At 47.5% G+C, this 19,580-nt stretch overlaps 1 protein-coding gene and 1 long non-coding RNA gene across 5 annotated transcripts in view; one reads left to right on the top strand and one right to left on the bottom strand.

Moving 5' to 3' along the window:
• Positions 1–19,580, bottom strand: part of AK9 (adenylate kinase 9) — an 824,487-nt gene that overhangs the window by 435,382 nt on the left and 369,525 nt on the right. For all 4 annotated transcript variants that reach the window (XM_069234515.1, XM_069234516.1, XM_069234517.1 and 1 more), the window contains one exon: positions 6,919–7,131. In XM_069234515.1, the coding sequence (XP_069090616.1) occupies positions 6,919–7,131 (213 nt within the window). The remainder of the gene's footprint in view (positions 1–6,918; positions 7,132–19,580) is intronic.
• LOC138295903 (uncharacterized) overlaps positions 1–19,580 on the top strand; it is a 419,369-nt gene that overhangs the window by 273,198 nt on the left and 126,591 nt on the right. The window lies entirely within an intron of this gene.

Below are 19,580 nucleotides of genomic sequence, written 5' to 3'. Positions count from 1 at the left end.
GTCTGTGCTGGAATGAGGCTTGAGCTTGTTATGAAGTTCTTGTGTTTGAGGAGATTCATTCAGGCAGTGTTTTAGATGGAATGGCATACTGATCAGTGGTGTCAATAGTGTACGGAGAGGATAACATGTTAGAGGGAGTCATTCTTCTCTTCTTGATTTTTCACTTTTTGTTTAACTTTATTTGTAATTTTTCATTAAAGCATAGTGAATAAACAAACAACAACCTCAATCTATGGGAGTGGAGGTAATGAGCAAACAGAGCAATACATAGTAGTATTATTGTACACCTTTTTACAATATAGGAAAATTAGTGTATCGTGCCACATGCAGGTGGTTAGGCCAGCGGTACAGTACAGCCAGGGGGACGGACGGGGTGGGAGCATTTTGCGGTTATCACAAACAGGAGTATGCAGAAAAAGGGCTCCCCAGGCCAATACATCTGTCCTGTTTAGGAGGCCAGGTTGGTGCCATCAGTCACAAACAGGTAGCTCTGCACGGGGGGGCATGTGTTTTTAAGCCTGGAGGCCCGGGGTTGTTGTGATATGTATAGTTCGCTAGTGGTATCACAGTATGCTAAGCTAACAAGTCAGGTCTTAATCATTGGTGGGTGTCTGCTACCGCAGTGGAAGACAATTTGGTGCTTGGTTAGGAGTTGTGAGATGGCAGTGAAGCGGTGGACATCTTGCAAACAGCCAGGCAACGCCAGTAGTGGGTCCAGAGCCAGATCTACGTTTGTTATCCAGGCCAGGTGGGAGAATATGGCCTACTAAAAGGGATCTATTTGGCTATATGCCCAGGACATGCCAGTGAGTGGAGGATAATATAAGCTTGTCATACAAAGTTGTAGTGAATTAGTTTGTGTCAATGGTTGGACAAAATGAGGTGGGTTTGAGCACAGCATGCAGTCCAAATTTTGTTAGTTAACTTGCGGCGGAAGTTATTCTCCCAGATGCCTCTAATTTTGTCATCGTGAGGAGCGAACATGGCTAAACAGGCACGATATAGTCTGAACCCCAAGCGATCCCCAGTGTCAACAGTGATAACCAAGTTGAGGGGTGGAAACTCATCGGGGGCCAATGGATAAGTGGGGATAGTGTTTCGCAGTGGGTTGTGGATGTGCAGCATGACAAAACTGTCCATGTGGCTAAGCGGACATTGTCAGATTGCACAGTGACATTGCCGCCTGGGAAAAAGTCCCCGAATGTGTGTAGCACATGCTGTGTCAGTGTGCTCTGAACCAGTGCTTCACAAGTGATGGGGAACCAAGGGTGGTCTGCCAGAAGTGATGGAGACTAGAGTAGCCCGCCGCCTAGTATCCACCGGAGTTCCCTCCAAGCGCAGCTGGTGGTGCATAGAGTTTAGATGTTCTTAGGACCCAAGGGGAGTCCCATGGGGAGAAGGAAGGCAAGTGGGGTCAGGGCTGCTCGATTGATTACAGTTTTGGAATATGGGAGATGTGCATCAGTGTGATACCAATGCTGGACTAAGTGGCATTGCACCGCTAAACAGTAGAAGTGTAGGTGTGGAACGCCAAAGCCACCCTCTCATATGGGAGCACCAGGGTATCTCATCCAATACACGGATGCCGGCCAGCCCAAATATATTTCAAGCGCAAGCTCTGAAACATGGTAAAAAAAGAGTTAGTGAGTTGGAAAGGCATATTAAGAAAGAGGTAGAGAAACCGGGGGGGGGGGGGATCCACCATTTTAATTATACCACTACACCAGCCATGGAGAGCAGGAGTAGAATACACTGTACAATTGCAATTGTATCACTGAGTGTGAAATCCATGTTGAATTTCTTGATTGTGTGATACTCAATGATGGCAAGGCCTTTTAAAATGTTCGTAACCTTGATGAACCATTATAGGAAAATGCCACTGTTGGCATGGTTACACCAACCTTTTGCCTAGTGTTGATGCCAACTTTGATTGAAAGTGTGCTGGGACTCTGCTAACCAGGCCCCAGCACCAGTGTTCTTTCCCTAAAACTGTACCAGTGTTTCCACAATTGGCACAGCCCGGGCACACAGTTAAGTCCCTTGTAAAAGGTACCCCTGGAGCCAAGAGCCCTGTGGCCAGGGAAGGTCTCTAAGGGCTGCAGCATGTATTTTGCCACCCTGGGGACCCCTCACTCAGCACATGCACACTGCCTGGCAGCTTGTGTGTGCTGGTGGGGAGAAAGACCAAGTCGACTTGGCACTCCCCTCAGGGTGCCGTGTCCCTAAACCACTGCTTGTGGCATAGGAAAGTCACCCCTCTAGCAGGCGTTACAGCCCTAAGGCATGGTGCACTATACCACAGGTGAGGGCATAGCTGCATGAGCAATATGCCCCTACAGTGTATAAGTCAGTTCTTAGACATTGTACGCACAGGGTGGCCATATTAAGTATATGGTCTGGGAGTTTGTCCAAACGAAATCCACAGCTCCATAATGGCTACACTGAACACTGGGAAGTTTGTTATTAAACTTCTCAGAATAATAAACCCACAATGATGCCATTACTGGATTTATTAAAAAATGCATACAGGGGGCTTCTTAGAGATGCCCCCTGTATTTTACCCAATCCTTCAGTGCAGGACTGACTGGTCTGTGCCAGCCTGCCACTGAGATGAGTTTCTGACCCCATAGGGTGAGAGCCTTTGTGCTCTGAGGCCAGAAACAAAGCCTGTAATTGGTTGAGGTGCTTAACACCTCACCCTTGAAGGAACTGTAACACCTAGCAGTGAGCCTCAAAGGCTCAGGCTTCGTGTTACAATGCCCCAGGGCACTCCAGCTAATGGAGATGCCCGCCCCCAGGACACAGTCCCCACTTTTGGCGACAAGTCCATAGGAGATAATATGAAAAACAAGGAGGAGTCACCCACCAGTCAGGACAGCCCCTAAGGTGTCCTGAGCTGAGGTGACCCCTGCCTTTAGAAATCCTCCATCTTAGTTTTGGAGGATTCCCACAATAGGAATAGAAGTGTGCCCCCCTCCCCTCAGGGTCCTACCCTCAAGGACAGTGCAGGGTGGCCATACTGAGTATATGGTCTGGGAGTTTGTCGTTAAGAACTCCACAGCACCATAAAGCTACACTGAATACTGGGAATTCTCAGTCCAATAAAGCCACACGAAAGCCAGTGTAGGATTGTAGGAAAGTACCATATTTCTTGCCATGTTACTCCCAATTTCTGCCTGTTTGTCAGTATGTTTTGCCCGTCTCACTGGGATCCTGCTAGCCAGGACCCTAGTGCTTATAGTGTGTGGCCTCTGTGTGTGTTGTCAGTATGCTTAACTGTGTCACTGAAGTTTTGCTAACCAGAACTCCAGTGCTTATGCTCTCTCTACTTACCAAATTTGTCACTAGTGACTCCATATTCTAATTGGCACACTGGACCCCCCCCTTATAAATCCCTAATATATGGTACCTAGGTATCCAGGGCATTGGGGTTCCAGGAGATCCTTATGGGCTGCAGCATTTCTTTTGCCACCCATAAGGAGCTCAGACAAGCCTTTCTTCAGGACTGCCACTGGAGCCTGAGTGAAATAGTGCACACACTATTTTACAGTAATTTTCACTGCACTTAAGTAACTTATAAGTCACCTATATGTCTCACCTTCATTTACTTAAGGCTAGGTGTAAAGTTACTGTGTGTGAGGGCACCCTTGTACTAGCAAAGGTGCCCCCATGTTGTCCAGGGCCAATTTCCTGGACTTCGTGAGTGCGGGGATACCATTACACATGTGCACTACATATATGCCAATACATATATGTAGCTTCACAATGGTACCTCCGAATATGGCCATGTGAGGTGTCCGGGATCATGGAATTGTTCCCTAATTCCAAATTTGGTATGGGGGGGGAGAAATCCCATGCACCATTGACCCCCACTACTGCCAAACCAGCTCTCTGAGGTTTCCACTGCAGCCCATATGCTGCCACCTCACAGAGAGTTCAGCCCTCCTGGGGACTGAGCAGCTCAGTCCCAGGAAGGCAGAACAATGCATTTCCTTAGGGAGGGGGGTGTTACACCCTCTCCGTTTGGAAATAGGTGTCAAAGGCTTGGGAGGTGTAGGCTCCCAGAGCCTCTGGAAATGCATTGAAGGGCACAGATGGTTCCCTCCTTGCATAAGCCAGTCTACACTGGTTCAGGGACTCCCAGTCCCTGCTCTGGTGCGAAACTGGACAAAGGAAAAGGGAGTGACCACTCCCCTGTCCATCACCACCCCAGGGGTGGGGCCCAGAGCTCCTCCAGAGTGTCCCTGGCGTTAGCCATCTTGGATTATAAGGTTGGGGACACTCTGGAGACCTCCGAGTGGCCAGTGCCAGCAGGGGATGTCAGCAACCCCTCCTGTAGCCAATCCCCCTCTCAGGGCTTTTTAGGGTCTCTCCTCTGGGTGTTTCCTCAGATTCGGTTTGCAAGGTTCCTCCAGGACTCCTCTGAATCCTCTACTTCAGCTTCTGACCGTTGGATAAACCGCAGACTGCTCCAGGAGCCGCTGTAACTGCAACAAAGTATCCAGGACGACTCCTGTGACCTGCATCTTCAGCTCCAGCCAGCTTTTGCAAGAGTTTCCAAGGTGTGCACGCTCTGAAGGCTGCCTGTCTTCACCCTGCACCAGAAGAACCGAAGGAATCTCCCATGGAGTGACGGAGTCACTTCCCAGCTTCTGCAGGCACCCTACTGCGACGGCGACCAGTACTCTGGGACTCCTCTCCTGACGACGAGTGTGCTCCCTGGAACCCAGGTGGTGGAACGAAGTGACCCAGACTGTCCCAAAGTCAAGCTGTCCAAATTTGGTGGACGTAAGAGCTTGCCTCCCCGTGCTGCGACAATACTACTGTGCACCATGTCTTCTGCAGCTCCTTGGGCTTCTGTGCACTTCGTCCAAGAATCCTTTGCGTACAACGTAGCCCAGGTCCCCAGCACTCCATCCTGCAATGCACAGCTCCCTGAGTTGTTCTCCGGCAGCGTTGGACCTTCTAATGTAGTGCTGCAATGAACGCACTTTGCATCTTCTTTGTCCCTGTGTTCTGGGACTCCCGTGAGTGCTGCCTGGTCTTCTGAGGGCTCTCTGAAGTGCTGGGAGCCCCCTCTGTCTCCTCAGTTCGAGTTGAGACCCCCAGGTCCCTCCTGGGTCCAGGCATCTCCTTTTTGACGCAAACTGTGTACTTGCTTGAACCAAGGCTTGTTGGCGGAATCCAGCGATGCAAACAGCCTGCATCTGACCCAGACTGTCCACAACGAAGATATCCGTCGCCTGGCGAAACACTGCACCCGCAGCCCCCAGGCCCGATAGAAACTGACCACCGGTGCAGCAACGGCCAGCAGGCGGCCCTCACCCTTGCCCAGTTGGTGGCTTGCCCGAGAAGCCCCCCGTGCCCTGCCTGCAGCGCCTAAGTGACCCCTCTGGTCCCTCCCATTGAGTTCTATTGGGAACCCAATGCCCTTTTCACACACTACACCCGGCCACCCCTGTGCCGCTGAGGGTGTGGTTCCTGTGCCTACTTGGGGTACTAGTACTCCTTCAAACCCCCCTGGTCTGCCCTCCGACAACAAAGGTACTTACCTGCAAGCAGACCAGAACTGGACTACCCCTTTCTCCATAGGTACCCATATTATTTTGCCTCCTGTTTGACCTCTGCACCTGACCGGCCTGGTGTTGCTGGTGCTGGGTGTTTGGGGTTATCGTGAACCCCCAACGGTGGGCTACCTATTCCCAGGATACTGAACCTTTAAGTTGATTACTTACCTCTGAAGCTGTACTTTACTTACCTCCCCTGAAACTGTTGAAAATTGCAGTGTCCACTTTTAAAATAGCTTTTTGCCATTTTAAAGAAAACTGAGTACTTTGTTGAATCTATTCAAAGGTCTAAGTATTACTATGCAAAGTACCTTTCATTTAATGTACTTACCTGCTAAATGAATCTTGTGGTTCTAGAAATAAATAAACAGAAGAATATTTTTCTATATAAAAACCTATTGGTCTGGAGTTAAGTCATTGAGTGTGTGTTTTCACTTATTGATTGTGTGTGTACAACAAATGCTTAACACTACCCTCAGATAAGCCTAACTGCTCGACCACACTACCATAAATAGAGCATTAGTATTATCTATTATCGCCTCTGTCAAGCCTCTTGGGGAAACCCTGGACTCTGTGTACACTATATCTCATTTTGATATAGTATATACAGAGCCAGCTTCCTACAAACTGCCAAGCCTAATGTTAGCACTGAGTTTACCTTTAACTATTCATTTTCAATTTCTTCGTTTTATAGCTAAACTTATTTATGGTATAGGATTCTTTTAATGTATGCAATAAAGTATTACTACCACTATGCATCAATGCAAGTGGAATTATGCAAAACGAGGCTCAAGTTTGAGTACTGCACAGAGAAAATTGTGCACTTCTCTCTTTTCACAGCAGAAGAATCATAATAAAACAGGTTCAATAATCTGCTGAACGCCTCAAAGTTTATAACTGCTTTGATTTTAGATTTCCTTTTCTGAATGATAGAGTATCAGGAAAAGAAAAAACACCTAATAGTCAGACACAAAATCAAGTGTCAGCTTCATTAGCTCCTGAGGTACCACTGTGAAAGCTTCACAGGCAGAAGAAGTCTTGTGAGAAATATTTGAGTCTGGGTGATTTTTAGGAATATACCTGTATTGCATGACTCAATAAAATATGTGTATTTTATATGAATTAAAACAACTGAGTAACAGTTTCCACCCTTTGTATTGAGAGAGAAACTATTAGGTGGAGGAGAGTATGGCATGATGCTACAGTTCTCCACACTAGAAAGAAACTAATTTCCAGCAGATCTAAGTTCTAACATTGCTGTATACATTGTTACATAGCATACACAATCATTCTCCATATCACCCTAAATTTTGTACTGAAATCCATATGAAACATTAACAGGTTATCTTACTTTAAGTGGTTCCTGTAAAGCAACATACTCCTCCGGCTTTTCCAAAAACTTGTCTCTAGCTGCAGGACTTGAGCAATTGTAAACCTTCTCTCGATATTTTGCTGCGTATTCTGAGCTTCCTGGCCAAAGGACAAATGATTCTTTTAGAGCCACTGGACAAAAGTGCCTGGTGTCCCCAAAATGCTTTTTCTTCTCAAGCTTTGCATCTTCATCCTAAATGCAAGAAACATGTATGAGCATATACATATTAAAAGAATTAGTCATTTGGAAAACATGTTTTCATTGGTTTAGTTGCCTTTTTGTAATTTACATTTAAAAATAGAAATGAGGATTTATATATTTCCACCTCAGCATAATATGTTCACATGCTATAATTGTGAGACAGAAGGTCGGATTTCAGGATGGAACCTAGTATTATGCTTCTTTTTATTTATTAGAATAACACAGCAGCAAAGAAAAATAATTTAAACCAGTAACATTCCCCATTACCCCGGGGACAAGAGTAGTTTCAGCCATTTCTTTCTGGTCTGTAGATGAGGTCTCCTCCTGTTAGTCACAATCACATCCTACCTGTGCTTCTTTCTTTGCAGGTCAACTCTTCAGCTAAGTACTGTTTTACTTAATGTTTATTATAATATGTTTTTCTAATGGAGAAATGTACAAACCACATAGTGGGGGTTGGCCATACACAGCTGTAGTTCATATTTTTTTTCTGAATTCACAAGTTAGGACCACGTTTCCATATAAAATGACATTTTTGGTTTGCTGTTAACTTTTGCGCTTTTTGACAAATGTTCATGAAACTTTAAAAAAGTCTCATCCATCTCAGCTTCTTCCCAGAACGTTTTGCAGCAATCCATCATTGTGGATCTACCATGGAGGCTTCACAGATCCACCCATGTTGTGATTGGTTGGCTGCAATTAACCACAGTGGATCTGGCTGCAACTTCAAGGAATATTTGCGGCTGCCATCTTAAGATTTGGGGGCGCAGTTCCTGAGTTCAATAAAATAAAATAAAGTAAGATATAAAGGGCAAGGTAGGGGTATTGGGAAACACTGGGCTTTGTGTGGGGGGAGTGTGGGGGGAGGGGCAAGGTGTAGGGTCCCAGAGGGGTGCACGGCTTGGGTGCCCCTGGGAGTTGGAGCAGGCTGTGCGCCCAACCAGATGCTGTGCATTGAGACAGTGATGTTACTTTAAATAAAAATAAATAAAAAAGAAACAATGGTTAAATTAACCTTATAGTTAGGAACTGTAATTATATCCTATTTTACACAAAAAAAACCTTGAATCTTTACTGAAAAAACAAAGGCTAAAGGGATTTTACAGGTAGATGAAAAGGTCAGTAAAAAATATAATGTTTAAAACTAACAAAACCTCTGGATTTCACCAGTTATAGACATTTCAAGTAACTTTAACTAGTGCCCTTAAGTAACTATTAGTTGCCTGTACCCTCACATATTACATCACTCATGACATGTTCAATGACTGCATTGATAACATTGATCATCCTTAATGCCATCTGAAACAATAACACTGATATCAACACTGTGTATGGCAGGGGAGTGAGTTACAGTTATGTTAGGGCACTAGTTATAGTTACTTGAGATAGAACTTGTGAATTTTAGCGGTTTTGTTTGCAAAACAAAAGAAATGCGTCTCCTTGCGGAAAATGGTCCTAACTATAGCTACCAAGTAAAAACCACGAAACTTACACATTCACTATATGATGTCATCAGTGATGCCATCAATGTCATTTGATATGCCTTCAGTGATGTCATAAATCTTGTCACTGAACAGGTCATGAGCGATGACATATTTGAAGTCATAAGCAGTCCATGGTGGGAGCGCAAGTTATAGTTAAGATATAGTGTATTTCTTTGTTTTGTTCAAAGCATTAATGTTGTCACTGGCAAATTCACTTAACTATCACCTTACTTAAACCTTTGTTTTTTCAGTGAATTTCTAGCGATTTTTAGCTATAAGGTAATATTTTTATGACCATACAGTCTCCTCCCCTAGTCTTGTTAGGCCCTGGGGACCCAATCCCAATGTGTTTTTTGTATTTAAAGAGAAGGCGGGCCACGTAGCCCTCCCTCATCAAGCCTTGATAGGCTCTGGGGACCCCAGACCCAGGGCCACTCATTATAATTAAGGGGAAAGGTTCGTGCAGCCCCCATCCCGAGCCAATGTTGCCCCTGGGGGCCCCATCCTCCAGGACCAGGTGTTGTTATTAGGGGGCCAGATGGTCCCCCCCTCCTCAGGTCAATTTCAGGCCCAGGGACCCAATCCCTCGGACCAGACTACATGGCCCCTCTCGCTGGGCGGATTTCAAACCCAGTGTTGTTTTTATGGGCTCCCCAGAATGTTTTTGGCCCTGGGAACCTCATACCCCGGGACCTGGCACCAGTTAATGTCAGTGTCCTGGTGCCCACCAACTGCACCCACCATGCTATCGTTGGTGGCCGCAGGGGGAGCCCCCAGGCCCCCCAGAGCCCCAGCCAGTTCTCCGCATCCTGCAGATGCCGGCATTGCTCCTGACTGCAGGGAGCAGCTCCTAAGTCTGCTCCCTGTGGGCAGGAGCAATATTTAGATGTTTCCCCACCTGCAGTGAGTCAGGCAGGTAAAGAGATCGAAAGTCTGCTTTTTGGAAGCTCCCACCCGCTGGGAGCAGTCTTGGTGTTTGAAAATACTTACAACTACAACCGCCAAGCAAGAACTAACACAGGGTTACCTGCTCGAGCTTCTGTGGGCAGGGAAACTGCTATGTATTGGGGTGGGCTCCCCGAGACATAGCATTTGAGCCGGGTATATTAGCCAGTTATTCCATAAGAAAGTCATTTTTTGTGTTGCTAATAACTTTGGCCCTGTTTGACGAATCTCCACAAAACTTTGCAAAAAGGTGATACTTTTTGACTAGCTTGTGCACTTAAAGTTTTAGGGTGATTTATCAAGCAGGGGTGGGGTCGAGAAAAGAGGGGGTTCCCAAAACTCAAAATCCCCATGCATTTTCCACAGTCGTCTTTAAGATGGGGTACATCAAACACTGCTGAATGGAATTGGACCAAATTTGGCAGGAGGCTTGATGGTGGTCCACAGGTTGTGCGTTTTGTGATTTGGTGTAAATAGGTTCAGTACATTTTTTTTATTTATTTTTTTTGGAAATGAAAGGTCAAAAATATTTATACATCTGGATGGTTGAGTCAGTGACAGGATCAAGAGATTAAAAAAATAGAGTGTTCTGATTGGGCCACGGAGCTTTATTTTCCTCTGCCCCTCTCCTTCCTGAGGGAGTCAGGCTCCCACAAGGGTGCTCTGACTGGCTGCCAGCAACATGAGAAAAATGTTGTTGGCAGCCATTACTGGACTCCGGGAATTAGGCCCCCATCCTGAAGTTAGAAAAAACAATATTATAAAGGGCAGAGTAGGGATGCCCTGACCCCCTAGGTCCTATGGGAGGACCAAGAGGGACCCCCTCCCCAAGAGGCCAAAAAGAAAAAAAATCTGCAAAAACAGCTGTGACCTTGAGGAACCTGGGAAAAAAAAATGGCAACTGGGACACATTTATTATGTTTATGCCCCGGGGAGCCCACACCTGGGGCTGCATTCATAAAGGTGGAGGGGGCTGCATGGGCCCCTCCCCGACCTTCCAGAGGCCCTGGGAAGCCCACCCCTGGGCAAAATGTGTTAATATAGGGAGGGGGCTGTGTGGCCCCCTGTCCCTAAGCCACAAATGCCCCAGGGTGACCACCTCTGGATCTTCAGTGTAATAAAAAGAGGAGGTATCCATGTGGCCCTGCGTCCTAAGCCATTATTAACCCTGGGACCCAATCTGCCAGGGCTGGCTCAGTAGCTATGTCCCAGGGTGTCGACCCTCGACATATAGGTTTCCCTGCCACGAACAGCACAGGCAGGGAAGCCTGTGCTTGCTCTAGCTTGGCGGGAGCATTTTTGAATTTCCTTCCAAGCAGGAGCAAACACTAAGTCAGCTACCAGCGGGGGGGAGCTTAAAAAATGCTGTCACCCGCTGGGAGCAGACTTTTGATCTGTTTCCCTGTCTGCACAGATGTGGGCAGGAGAACAGATCAAAATATTGCTCCCGCGCGCAGGGAGAAGCATTACTAGCTGCTCCCTCCAGGTGGGAGAAACGCTGGCTCCCGCTGCATGCAGGGAGATGGCTGAGGCTGCAGAGGCCTAGGGGCTCCTTCCACTGCCCCAACAGAGTATTCTGGGTGCCCTGGTTGGGCAGCAGGGTCCCTGACTTTTACAAATGTGGGTCTCGGGGGATGGGGTCCACAGGACTGCTAACCGTGTGGGAATTGGGGGGCCGTAAGGCTCCCCTCCTCATTTTAAGTAACCTCAGACCCTGGGGTGGGCTCCCAGGGTTTTTAGAGGCTTGGGAAACCAAGTCTGGGTAGCTACGTGCTCTAAAAATCTAAAATAATATTAAGAATTTTTGAATTTCCCACCAAGCAGAAGAAAGCACCAAATCCAGTCCCAGCAAGTGGAAGCTTTATAAATGCTCCCATTGGCTGGAAGCAGACTTGTGATCTGTTTCCCTGGCCACTTCAGTGTATGCAGAGAAACAGATCAAAATATTGCTCCTGCCTGGAGTGTGTAGAATTAGAAGCTGCTCACTCCGGATGGGAGCAATACTGGCTCCTGCTACATGGGAGCCGGCTGGGGCTGTGAGTACCTTGGGGCTTCCCCTGTGGTCCCCAACAACTGTATGGTTGGTGCCCTGAGAGGACACCACGGTACCCACCTTTAAATGTTCAGGTCGCTGGGGAATAGAGCCCTGGGGGCTGATAGCGGCCCGGGTAGGAGGCAGAACAACCCTCCTTCCCCTTTATTTTTTAGAAATGGCCCTGGGGGATGGGGTCCCCAGGGTCTAACAAAGCTTAGGGAGAGGGCTGCGGAGCCTCCCCTCCACTTTTAACATATATGTACACCCCTGGAGATGTGGTCTCCGGGGCCTAAAGAGGCTTGGGAGGTGGGGCGCACGGCTCCCCTCCCCTTTAATAAAATTTTAAAAAAAGGCCCAGGAGGAATAGGGTCCCCAGGGCCTTACAAGGCTCTAGGAGTGGGATTGTTCAGCCCCCTCCTTTTTATTTGAGGAAGTGACCCTAGGGCATGTGGTCCCCTGGGCCTAACACTGCTAAGGAAAGGGGGGCCTCGAGGCCCCTACTCCCCTATAATAAAAAAATGGCCCTGGAGGATGGGGTCTCCAGGACCTAAAAAGGCTCCAGGAGGGGGACCAAACACCCCCTCCTCCCCCCGCCACCCTTTCATTAAAAAAATGGCATTGGCAGAATGGGCCTAATAAGGTAATAAAAACCTATTGGTCTGGCTCATGGAGAGGACCACTTGGTCCCCCTCCCCTACAGGAAAACAGAAGGCCCTGGGGTCTCTAAGGCTTGGGGACAGGAGCCACATGGCCCCTTCCCCTTTAAAAACCATAAGGCCCTGTGCGAACTTGCCGTTGCGCTCGGCCGAATGCTGGGCACAGCAGGGTTTGGCTTTACATATGGTAAATAAGTATTACTTTATGTTTTACAAAAACCTAGAAGTTCACTGGAAAAAAAAAAAGGTTAAAGTAACGTTATAGTTAGGTAAATTTGCCAGTGACAGCATTAATGTTCTGAACTAAAAAAAAACACAGAAATTCACCACAATTTGCACCCTCACAATGCACTGCTTATTACCTCACATATGACATGTCCTATGTCATCATTGATGCCATCACTGATGAGATCTCAAATGACATCGCTAATAACATCACCCAAACTTCTTTTTTACACATTGCTCTATAAAGAGATATAGCATTAGAGCTCTGAATCTAAGTACAAAATGGCTCTGAAGAATATGAAGCATCATTAATGCCATCACAGAAACAGCTCCATTAGGTGTAGAAAGCATGCGTTATGTGTCACATTGACCGTATATCATATACCATATAGTTCACGGGCAGCATAGTTCACCTTAACAGTCATCCACAGATATATAGGAAACCATTATTGCGTATGGTGTCAATCTGTATACAAATGTTCAGAGAAAACCAAGTTCCTAAAATTACTGAACATCTGTTCCTAAAGGAATGCCCTACTAAGGACAGCTTTTATGTGTATCCAACCACTGACAGTGACCAAGCCTATATTGAGAAATGAAGTTGAAATGAGTAATGGGTAATGTAAACAGTATTCACTGTATTGAGAGAGATTACCCTCAACCAGACTGTTTCCAGATAGTGAAACTCACGAAAAATTACATTACATTGTATTTAAATCCATCTACTAAGAACAGTGAAAACTCTATGCAACGTTTGGCATCAAAAACACTATTAGCTTATAATAAGCAACGCCTCAAGTACTAAATATTATACTACCTGCAGCCTTCATACCGTGGTGAAAACTTTACAGATAGCACGTCTTCTGAAGCAAAACAAGCACATGTATATAGTTTAGTACCTGGTAGACACATACTTATAAGCTAAGTAGAAATTGTCATACTGAAACAATTCTGTCTAATAACTCCAGGCTGCATACAATGCTGATACCAACTTAATTGTGGGATTCAGATGCAGAGGAATTTATTGCATAGTTATAGACTTCCACACTTGCCCCATAATCTGTCTCATTATTTGCAGATTAACAAAACATGTTGATTTTAACTTGGATGGATCAAAATTATACTTCCAGAGAATGTGCCATATAATTTGCCTCTTCAAGCCACATAATTTAGGTAACCTGCTGGATAGTTTATTTCTCTGCTGCCACATAATCCTTCAGACCCTGACAACGGTAAAGCTCTGCACTAGGGTTTGGGTATTATCATTACGATGCAACCCATATTTCATAGAACTACAAAATAATGTCCACATTTCATTTTACCTTGTGAAATACAGAGTTCATTATCATAGTGACGACCCCTAAATAACTTTGCTGAGTTTTACCGATGTCAGTGCCACTAGGCTTATGCAGGAAGGTTACCTAAATTATGAGGCATGATAACTAAATTAGGTGGCAAAAAGAAAAGAAAAATATTATTTTAATTCATTTGAGCCAGAAGAACGAGTTACTTACCTTCGGTAATGACTTTTCTGGTGGATACATTAGCTACCTGTGGATTCCTCACCTATTGAATACTCCCATGCGCCAGCATTCGACGGAAATCTTCTTCCTAGCTTCTGCACGTCGACGAGGATGTCACCGTTGCCCACGCGATGCCGTATGACGTCATACAGGCAATAAGAGGTCCTCGTCGACGTGCCGACATCAGTACCAACATTTTTTACGTGCCTGAGACTAATAGTCCATTGAGACAATCAATCAAATAACAATATTTAATAGTATTCAAGATAAAAACATCATTCCAAAAACACAAGATTTTTTTTTTAAACAAATAAATAAATAAATACAGTATATTAACAAGCCCTCAAATACCAAGAGGAGCACACCCAAGAATAACTTGGTTAGACCAGACAGGCAACGGGGAGGCGGGTGGGACCGTGAGGAATCCACAGGTAGCTAACGTATCCACCAGAAAAGTTGTTACCGAAGGTAAGTAACTCGTTCTTCTGATGGATACAACTACCTGTGGATTCCTCACCTATTGAATAGAGTCCCAAAGAATGGTCAAACCAAGAAATCCTGCAGCACTGACCGTGCAAAATGGCCATCCCTCCTAACCTCAGAGTCCAAGCAGTAATGCTTCGCAATAGTGTGGAGGGATGACCAAGTTGCGGCCTTGCAGATGTCAACCACAGGAACACCCCTAGCCAAGGCTGAAGAGGCCGATTTAGCTCTGGTGGAATGAGCTCTTATACCATCAGGGGGTTCCTTCTTTGCTAAAGAGTAACACATTTTAATGCAAAGAATGACCCACCTGGAGAGTGTTCTCTTGTAGACTGCCTTTCCTCTCCTCTTTCCCACGTACCCGATGAACAGCTGATCCTCCAGCCTGAAATCCTTCGTTCTGTCCACATAAAAGGTTAGCGCTCTCCTCGGGTCTAAGCGGTGTAGTCTCTCTTCTTCTTTTGAAGGATGAGGCGGAGGATAAAACGAGGAAAGAGTAATCGTTTGGGCCATATGAAAGGGTGAAACAACCTTCGGTAGGAAAGCAGCCTTGGTCCTCAACACCACCTTCTCCCCATAAAAAGATGTGTAAGGAGGTTTAACAGATAGAGCCTGCAGCTCACTCACTCTTCTTGCGGAAGTAATTGCAACCAGGAAAACAGTCTTTAGGACCAACAACCTTAAGGGGCAAGAATGCATAGGCTCAAACGGGGAACCCATAAGAAAAGTCAGAACCAGGTTTAAATCCCACTGAAGCATAAGGAAAGGAGTGGGAGGAAATTTGTTAATAAGACCTTTTAAAAATCTAAGTACTATAGGGGATTTGAATAGAGAAGGCTGGTCAGGAAGCTATAGAAAGGCTGACAGGGCAGATAAATATCCTTTAACCGTAGCCACTGCACAACCCCTCTGTGCCAGAGACAATGCAAAAGACAAGACATCTGATAAGTGAGCACGTAAGGGATCCATTTGCCTCTCTCCACCCCAAATCACAAATTTAGCCCACCTATTAGCGTAGAGGGATTAAGTGGAGTGTCGCCTGGCTGATAAGATAACATCCACTACATCAGGCGGGAGAGAAAAGGAACTCAGGTTGCCCCGTTCAATCTCCAGGCATGAAGGTGCAGGCTCTGGAGGTGAGGGTGTAAAACCTGCCCCTGCGACTGCGAGAGGAGGTCTGCCCTGAGAGGGAGACAGAGCGGGGGCATAGAGAGAGTTGGAGAAGGTCTGTGTACCATACCCTCCTTGGCCAATCCGGAGCTATTAGGATGACTTGGGCCCGGTCTTGGCGTATTTTCCTCAAAACTCGAGGAATCAAAGGTATGGGGGGGAACGCGTAAAGCAACTGGTCGCACCAGGTCATCTGAAACGCGTCCCCCAATGCTCCTTGTCCCGGATACTGGAGGTTGCAGAATAACGGGCAGTGCAAGTTCTCCCGAGTGGCAAACAGATCTATCCGAGGAAACCCCCACATCTGGAAGATTAGACGGACCTGATCCAGATGGAGACGCCACTCGTGATCGGCCGAGAAGTGGCGACTGAGACTGTCCGCATGTAAGTTCAAGACTCCGGCCAGTTGATTTGCTACCAAGCAAATCTGATGGTCCTTTGCCCAGGACCAAAGTCGTAGAGCTTCTCTGCAGAGAAGGTACGACCCTACTCCTCCCTGCTTGTTTATATACCACATCGCGGTAGTATTGTCCGTTAGGACCTGAACCGACTGACCGCGAAGGGACGGGAGGAAGGTCTTGAGAGCCAGACGTACAGCCCGCAACTCCAACAGATTTATATGAAACATCTGTTCTACTGGAGACCAAAGACCTTTGATCTCCAGGTCCCCCAGATGAGCTCCCTACCCTAGAGTGGAAGCATCCGTTATTACTGTGGCCACCGGCGGAATTTGCGAGAACGGCCTTCCTCGGGAAAGATTGCCGTTCGCAACCCACCATTTTAAATCCATGGCAGCATCTCTGGAGATCTTCACTGAACCCTCGAGATCCCCTTTGTGTTGAGACCACTGCTTTTGGAGGCACCACTGAAGAGCCCTCATGTGCCAGCGAGCGTGAGTGACCAGCAGAATGCAAGAAGCAAACAGACCCAGCAGGTGTGGGACCTTGAGGAACGGAATGACCACTCCACTTTGAAACATTGGAACCAACACCTGAATGTCCTGAATCCGCTGAGGTGGAGGAAAGGCGCGACTCAATGTTGTATCCAGTACTGCCCCTATGAACAGGAGGCGCTGAGAGGGCTCTAGGTGAGATTTGGGTACATTCACTGAAAAACCCAGGTCGAACAACAACTGGGTTGTCGACTGAAGGTGACGCAACAAGAGCTCCGGAGACTTGGCTTTGATCAACCAGTCGTCCAGGTACGGGAATACTGCTATCCCCTTCCTTCTGAGCTCTGCCGCAACCACCGACATCACCTTTGTGAAGACTCGGGGTGCTGAAGTAAGACCAAACAACGGAAGGACCGCAAACTGATGCGACCCCTCCACAAACCGGAGATACTTCCTGTGCGACTTGAGTATCGGGATATGAAAGTAAGCATCCTGCAAGTTGACAGACACCATCCAATCTCCATCGTTCAGTGCCAAAAGCACCTGAGCGAGGGTCAGCATCTTGAACTTTTCCTGTTTGAGGAACCAATTCAAGATCCTCAGGTCCATAATTGGCCTTAACCGACCATCCTTCTTGGGGATCAGGAAGTATCTTGAGTAACAACCCTGACCCCTTTCCTGCTCTGAAACCAACTCCACCGCACCCTTTGAAAGGAGGACTTGAACCTCCTGTTGTAGCAACAGGAGATGATCTTCTGTACAGTAGGAAGGGCGGGCGGGATGGGGGGTGGAAACTCCCGAAAGGGTAGGGCATAGCCTTTCCTCACAATGCTGGTAACCCAGGAGTCTGATGTTATGACCTCCCTCTTGTGGAGAAAGTTCAATAACCTCCCCCCTACAGGAGTGGAGTGAAAAGGAATTGGCGGAAGTCTAAGGCTGCTTCCCATGCTGCACCCCTCCAGAGGAAGAGGAAGAGGCAGAGTGCTGCTGAGTGGCTCCCCTGGTGCGGACCCTACCCTTCCCTCTGTAAGATCTATAGGAGAGAGCGGAGGTGGGCTGATGCTGGAATTTTCCTCTAAAGGAGGAGGAGGAACAACTACCAAATCCTCGAAACCTCCTAAAAAATCTGGAGGAAGCAGAAGAGGCTTGCAATCCCAAAGACTTGGCAGTGGCCCTACTCTCTTTGAACCTCTCTAGAGCTGAAACAGCCTTGGAGCCGAAAAGCTTATCGCCATCGAAAGAAAGGTCCAAGAGGGTCGATTGTACATCAGAAGAAAATCCAGAGCTACGAAGCCAGGCCTGCCTCCTTGTAGCCACAGCAGTACCCATAGCTCTAGCAACAGAGTCGGTCGTATCTAACCCAGATTGAATAACCTGGGTTGCCGCTGCTTGAGCATCAGAAACCAGGCTCATTCATTCTTGAGGCACCTCAGTATGAGTAGCATTGGTGGATTTCAAAGCCATGCTACATGACGAGAAAGCCTTCTTCGACGATATGTCCATTTTTTTAGAGTCTCTATCTGAGGGCACAGCTGGAAAGGATCCTGGAGCAAATCGGGCTGAGCAAGAAGCCTGAACCACCAGGCTTTCAGGTGTTGGGTGCCTGGAAAGGAAGCCTGGATCAGCAGGTGCAACTCGATATCTCCGAGCCACAGATCTATTCACCGCCGAAGAGGACACCGGCTTCTTCCAGATTTCCATGATGGGATCCAACAGTGCCTCATTAAAAGGCAAAAGTGGCTCTGCAGTTGTTGAGGCAGGGTGCAGCACTTCTGTCAAGATGTTTGGTTTGGGCTCAGCCGCCTTTCTGATGACTGAATGAAAGGTTGCCGCCTCCTCCGTGTACTCTCCAGGTGACGACAAGTCCCATTCTGGAGAGGTGTCCAGACCACTAGCCGTGTCCAAGCCATGGAGATTTTCACGAGAGTCCTCAATCTCCCCTTCCTCCAATGTCTGTCTCCGATATTCCTGCTCTTCAAGGAGGCGTAGAGCAAGCCTCCTCGAATGCAGTCTCTCTTCTATCCTCGGCATCGACATGGCGTCAGCAGATGTCGAAGCTTGACGCCGCTCCTCGGATCCATCAGACGCTGGATCTAACGGCGCCATGGATTTCTTCGGCGCCGAACGAGGAGTTGGACGGACAGAAGACTGTTCCGGAGCCGGTGGAGGTCTACTCGGCGTCGCTGGCTGAGACACTGACGCCACAGACGCAGACGTCACAGGCGCCGACACCAGAGCAGAGCCCACATTTCCCAAGGGAAGAAAGGGCATAAAGGGTGCTGGTCGCAGTGGAGCCGGAGCACCCATGTTGAAGGCCAAAGGGCCTGAAGGACCAGTCGGTCCACCACCTGGAGCCATCTGTTGGAAGATGGAGAACATCGCATTCAAGAATGCGGAACTATCAGCTCCAGGGGCTGGGAAAGCCGGGTACTGAGGTGCCTGGGTCGAAGGCGACATAGACGCCGCTCCCGACGTCTGCATGGTCGGTGAAAACACCTGAAGCCGTGGAACCTCGAACACCGAAGGAGGATTAACAGGTGACATCGGTGAAGTCGGGGAAGTCGGAGATGCCAACGGCGTCGGCGGTTGGGGAGAGACGGTGGGACTAACTTCCCAAGTCTTCCGACATCGAGTCGAAGGTGGCCTCGATCGAGACCTCTCCCTACTCGACCGGCATCGAGATTCTCGACGACGCCAGGAGTCCCGATGACGCCGATGCGACTTCGGTGAAGACGATTTGCGGTGATGTCTTTTCTCCTTCTTTGACTTCGCCCAAAAATGCTTGGCCTTGCGTTCTTTTAAGGCCTTTGGATTCATACGTTGACAAGAATCGCACTTGTCAACGTCGTGGTCGGAACTAAGACACCACAGTCAGAATGTGGGTCCGTAACCGACATTTTGCCACCGCACTTGTTGCAGGGCTTGAATCCTGACTTTCTTTGAGACATTGTAATGTCTCAAGCAAAAAACAGCAAAAATAACTGTAACTACGTCAAGTAGCAACAGTAGCTCCCTCGAAGATAACCG

Source organism: Pleurodeles waltl, chromosome 5, assembly GCF_031143425.1.
Source record: "Pleurodeles waltl isolate 20211129_DDA chromosome 5, aPleWal1.hap1.20221129, whole genome shotgun sequence".
NCBI classification, from domain to species: Eukaryota; Metazoa; Chordata; class Amphibia; order Caudata; family Salamandridae; genus Pleurodeles; species Pleurodeles waltl.
Note: the sequence above shows the minus strand (reverse complement) of the source record. Positions and strands in the feature narration are given on the sequence as shown.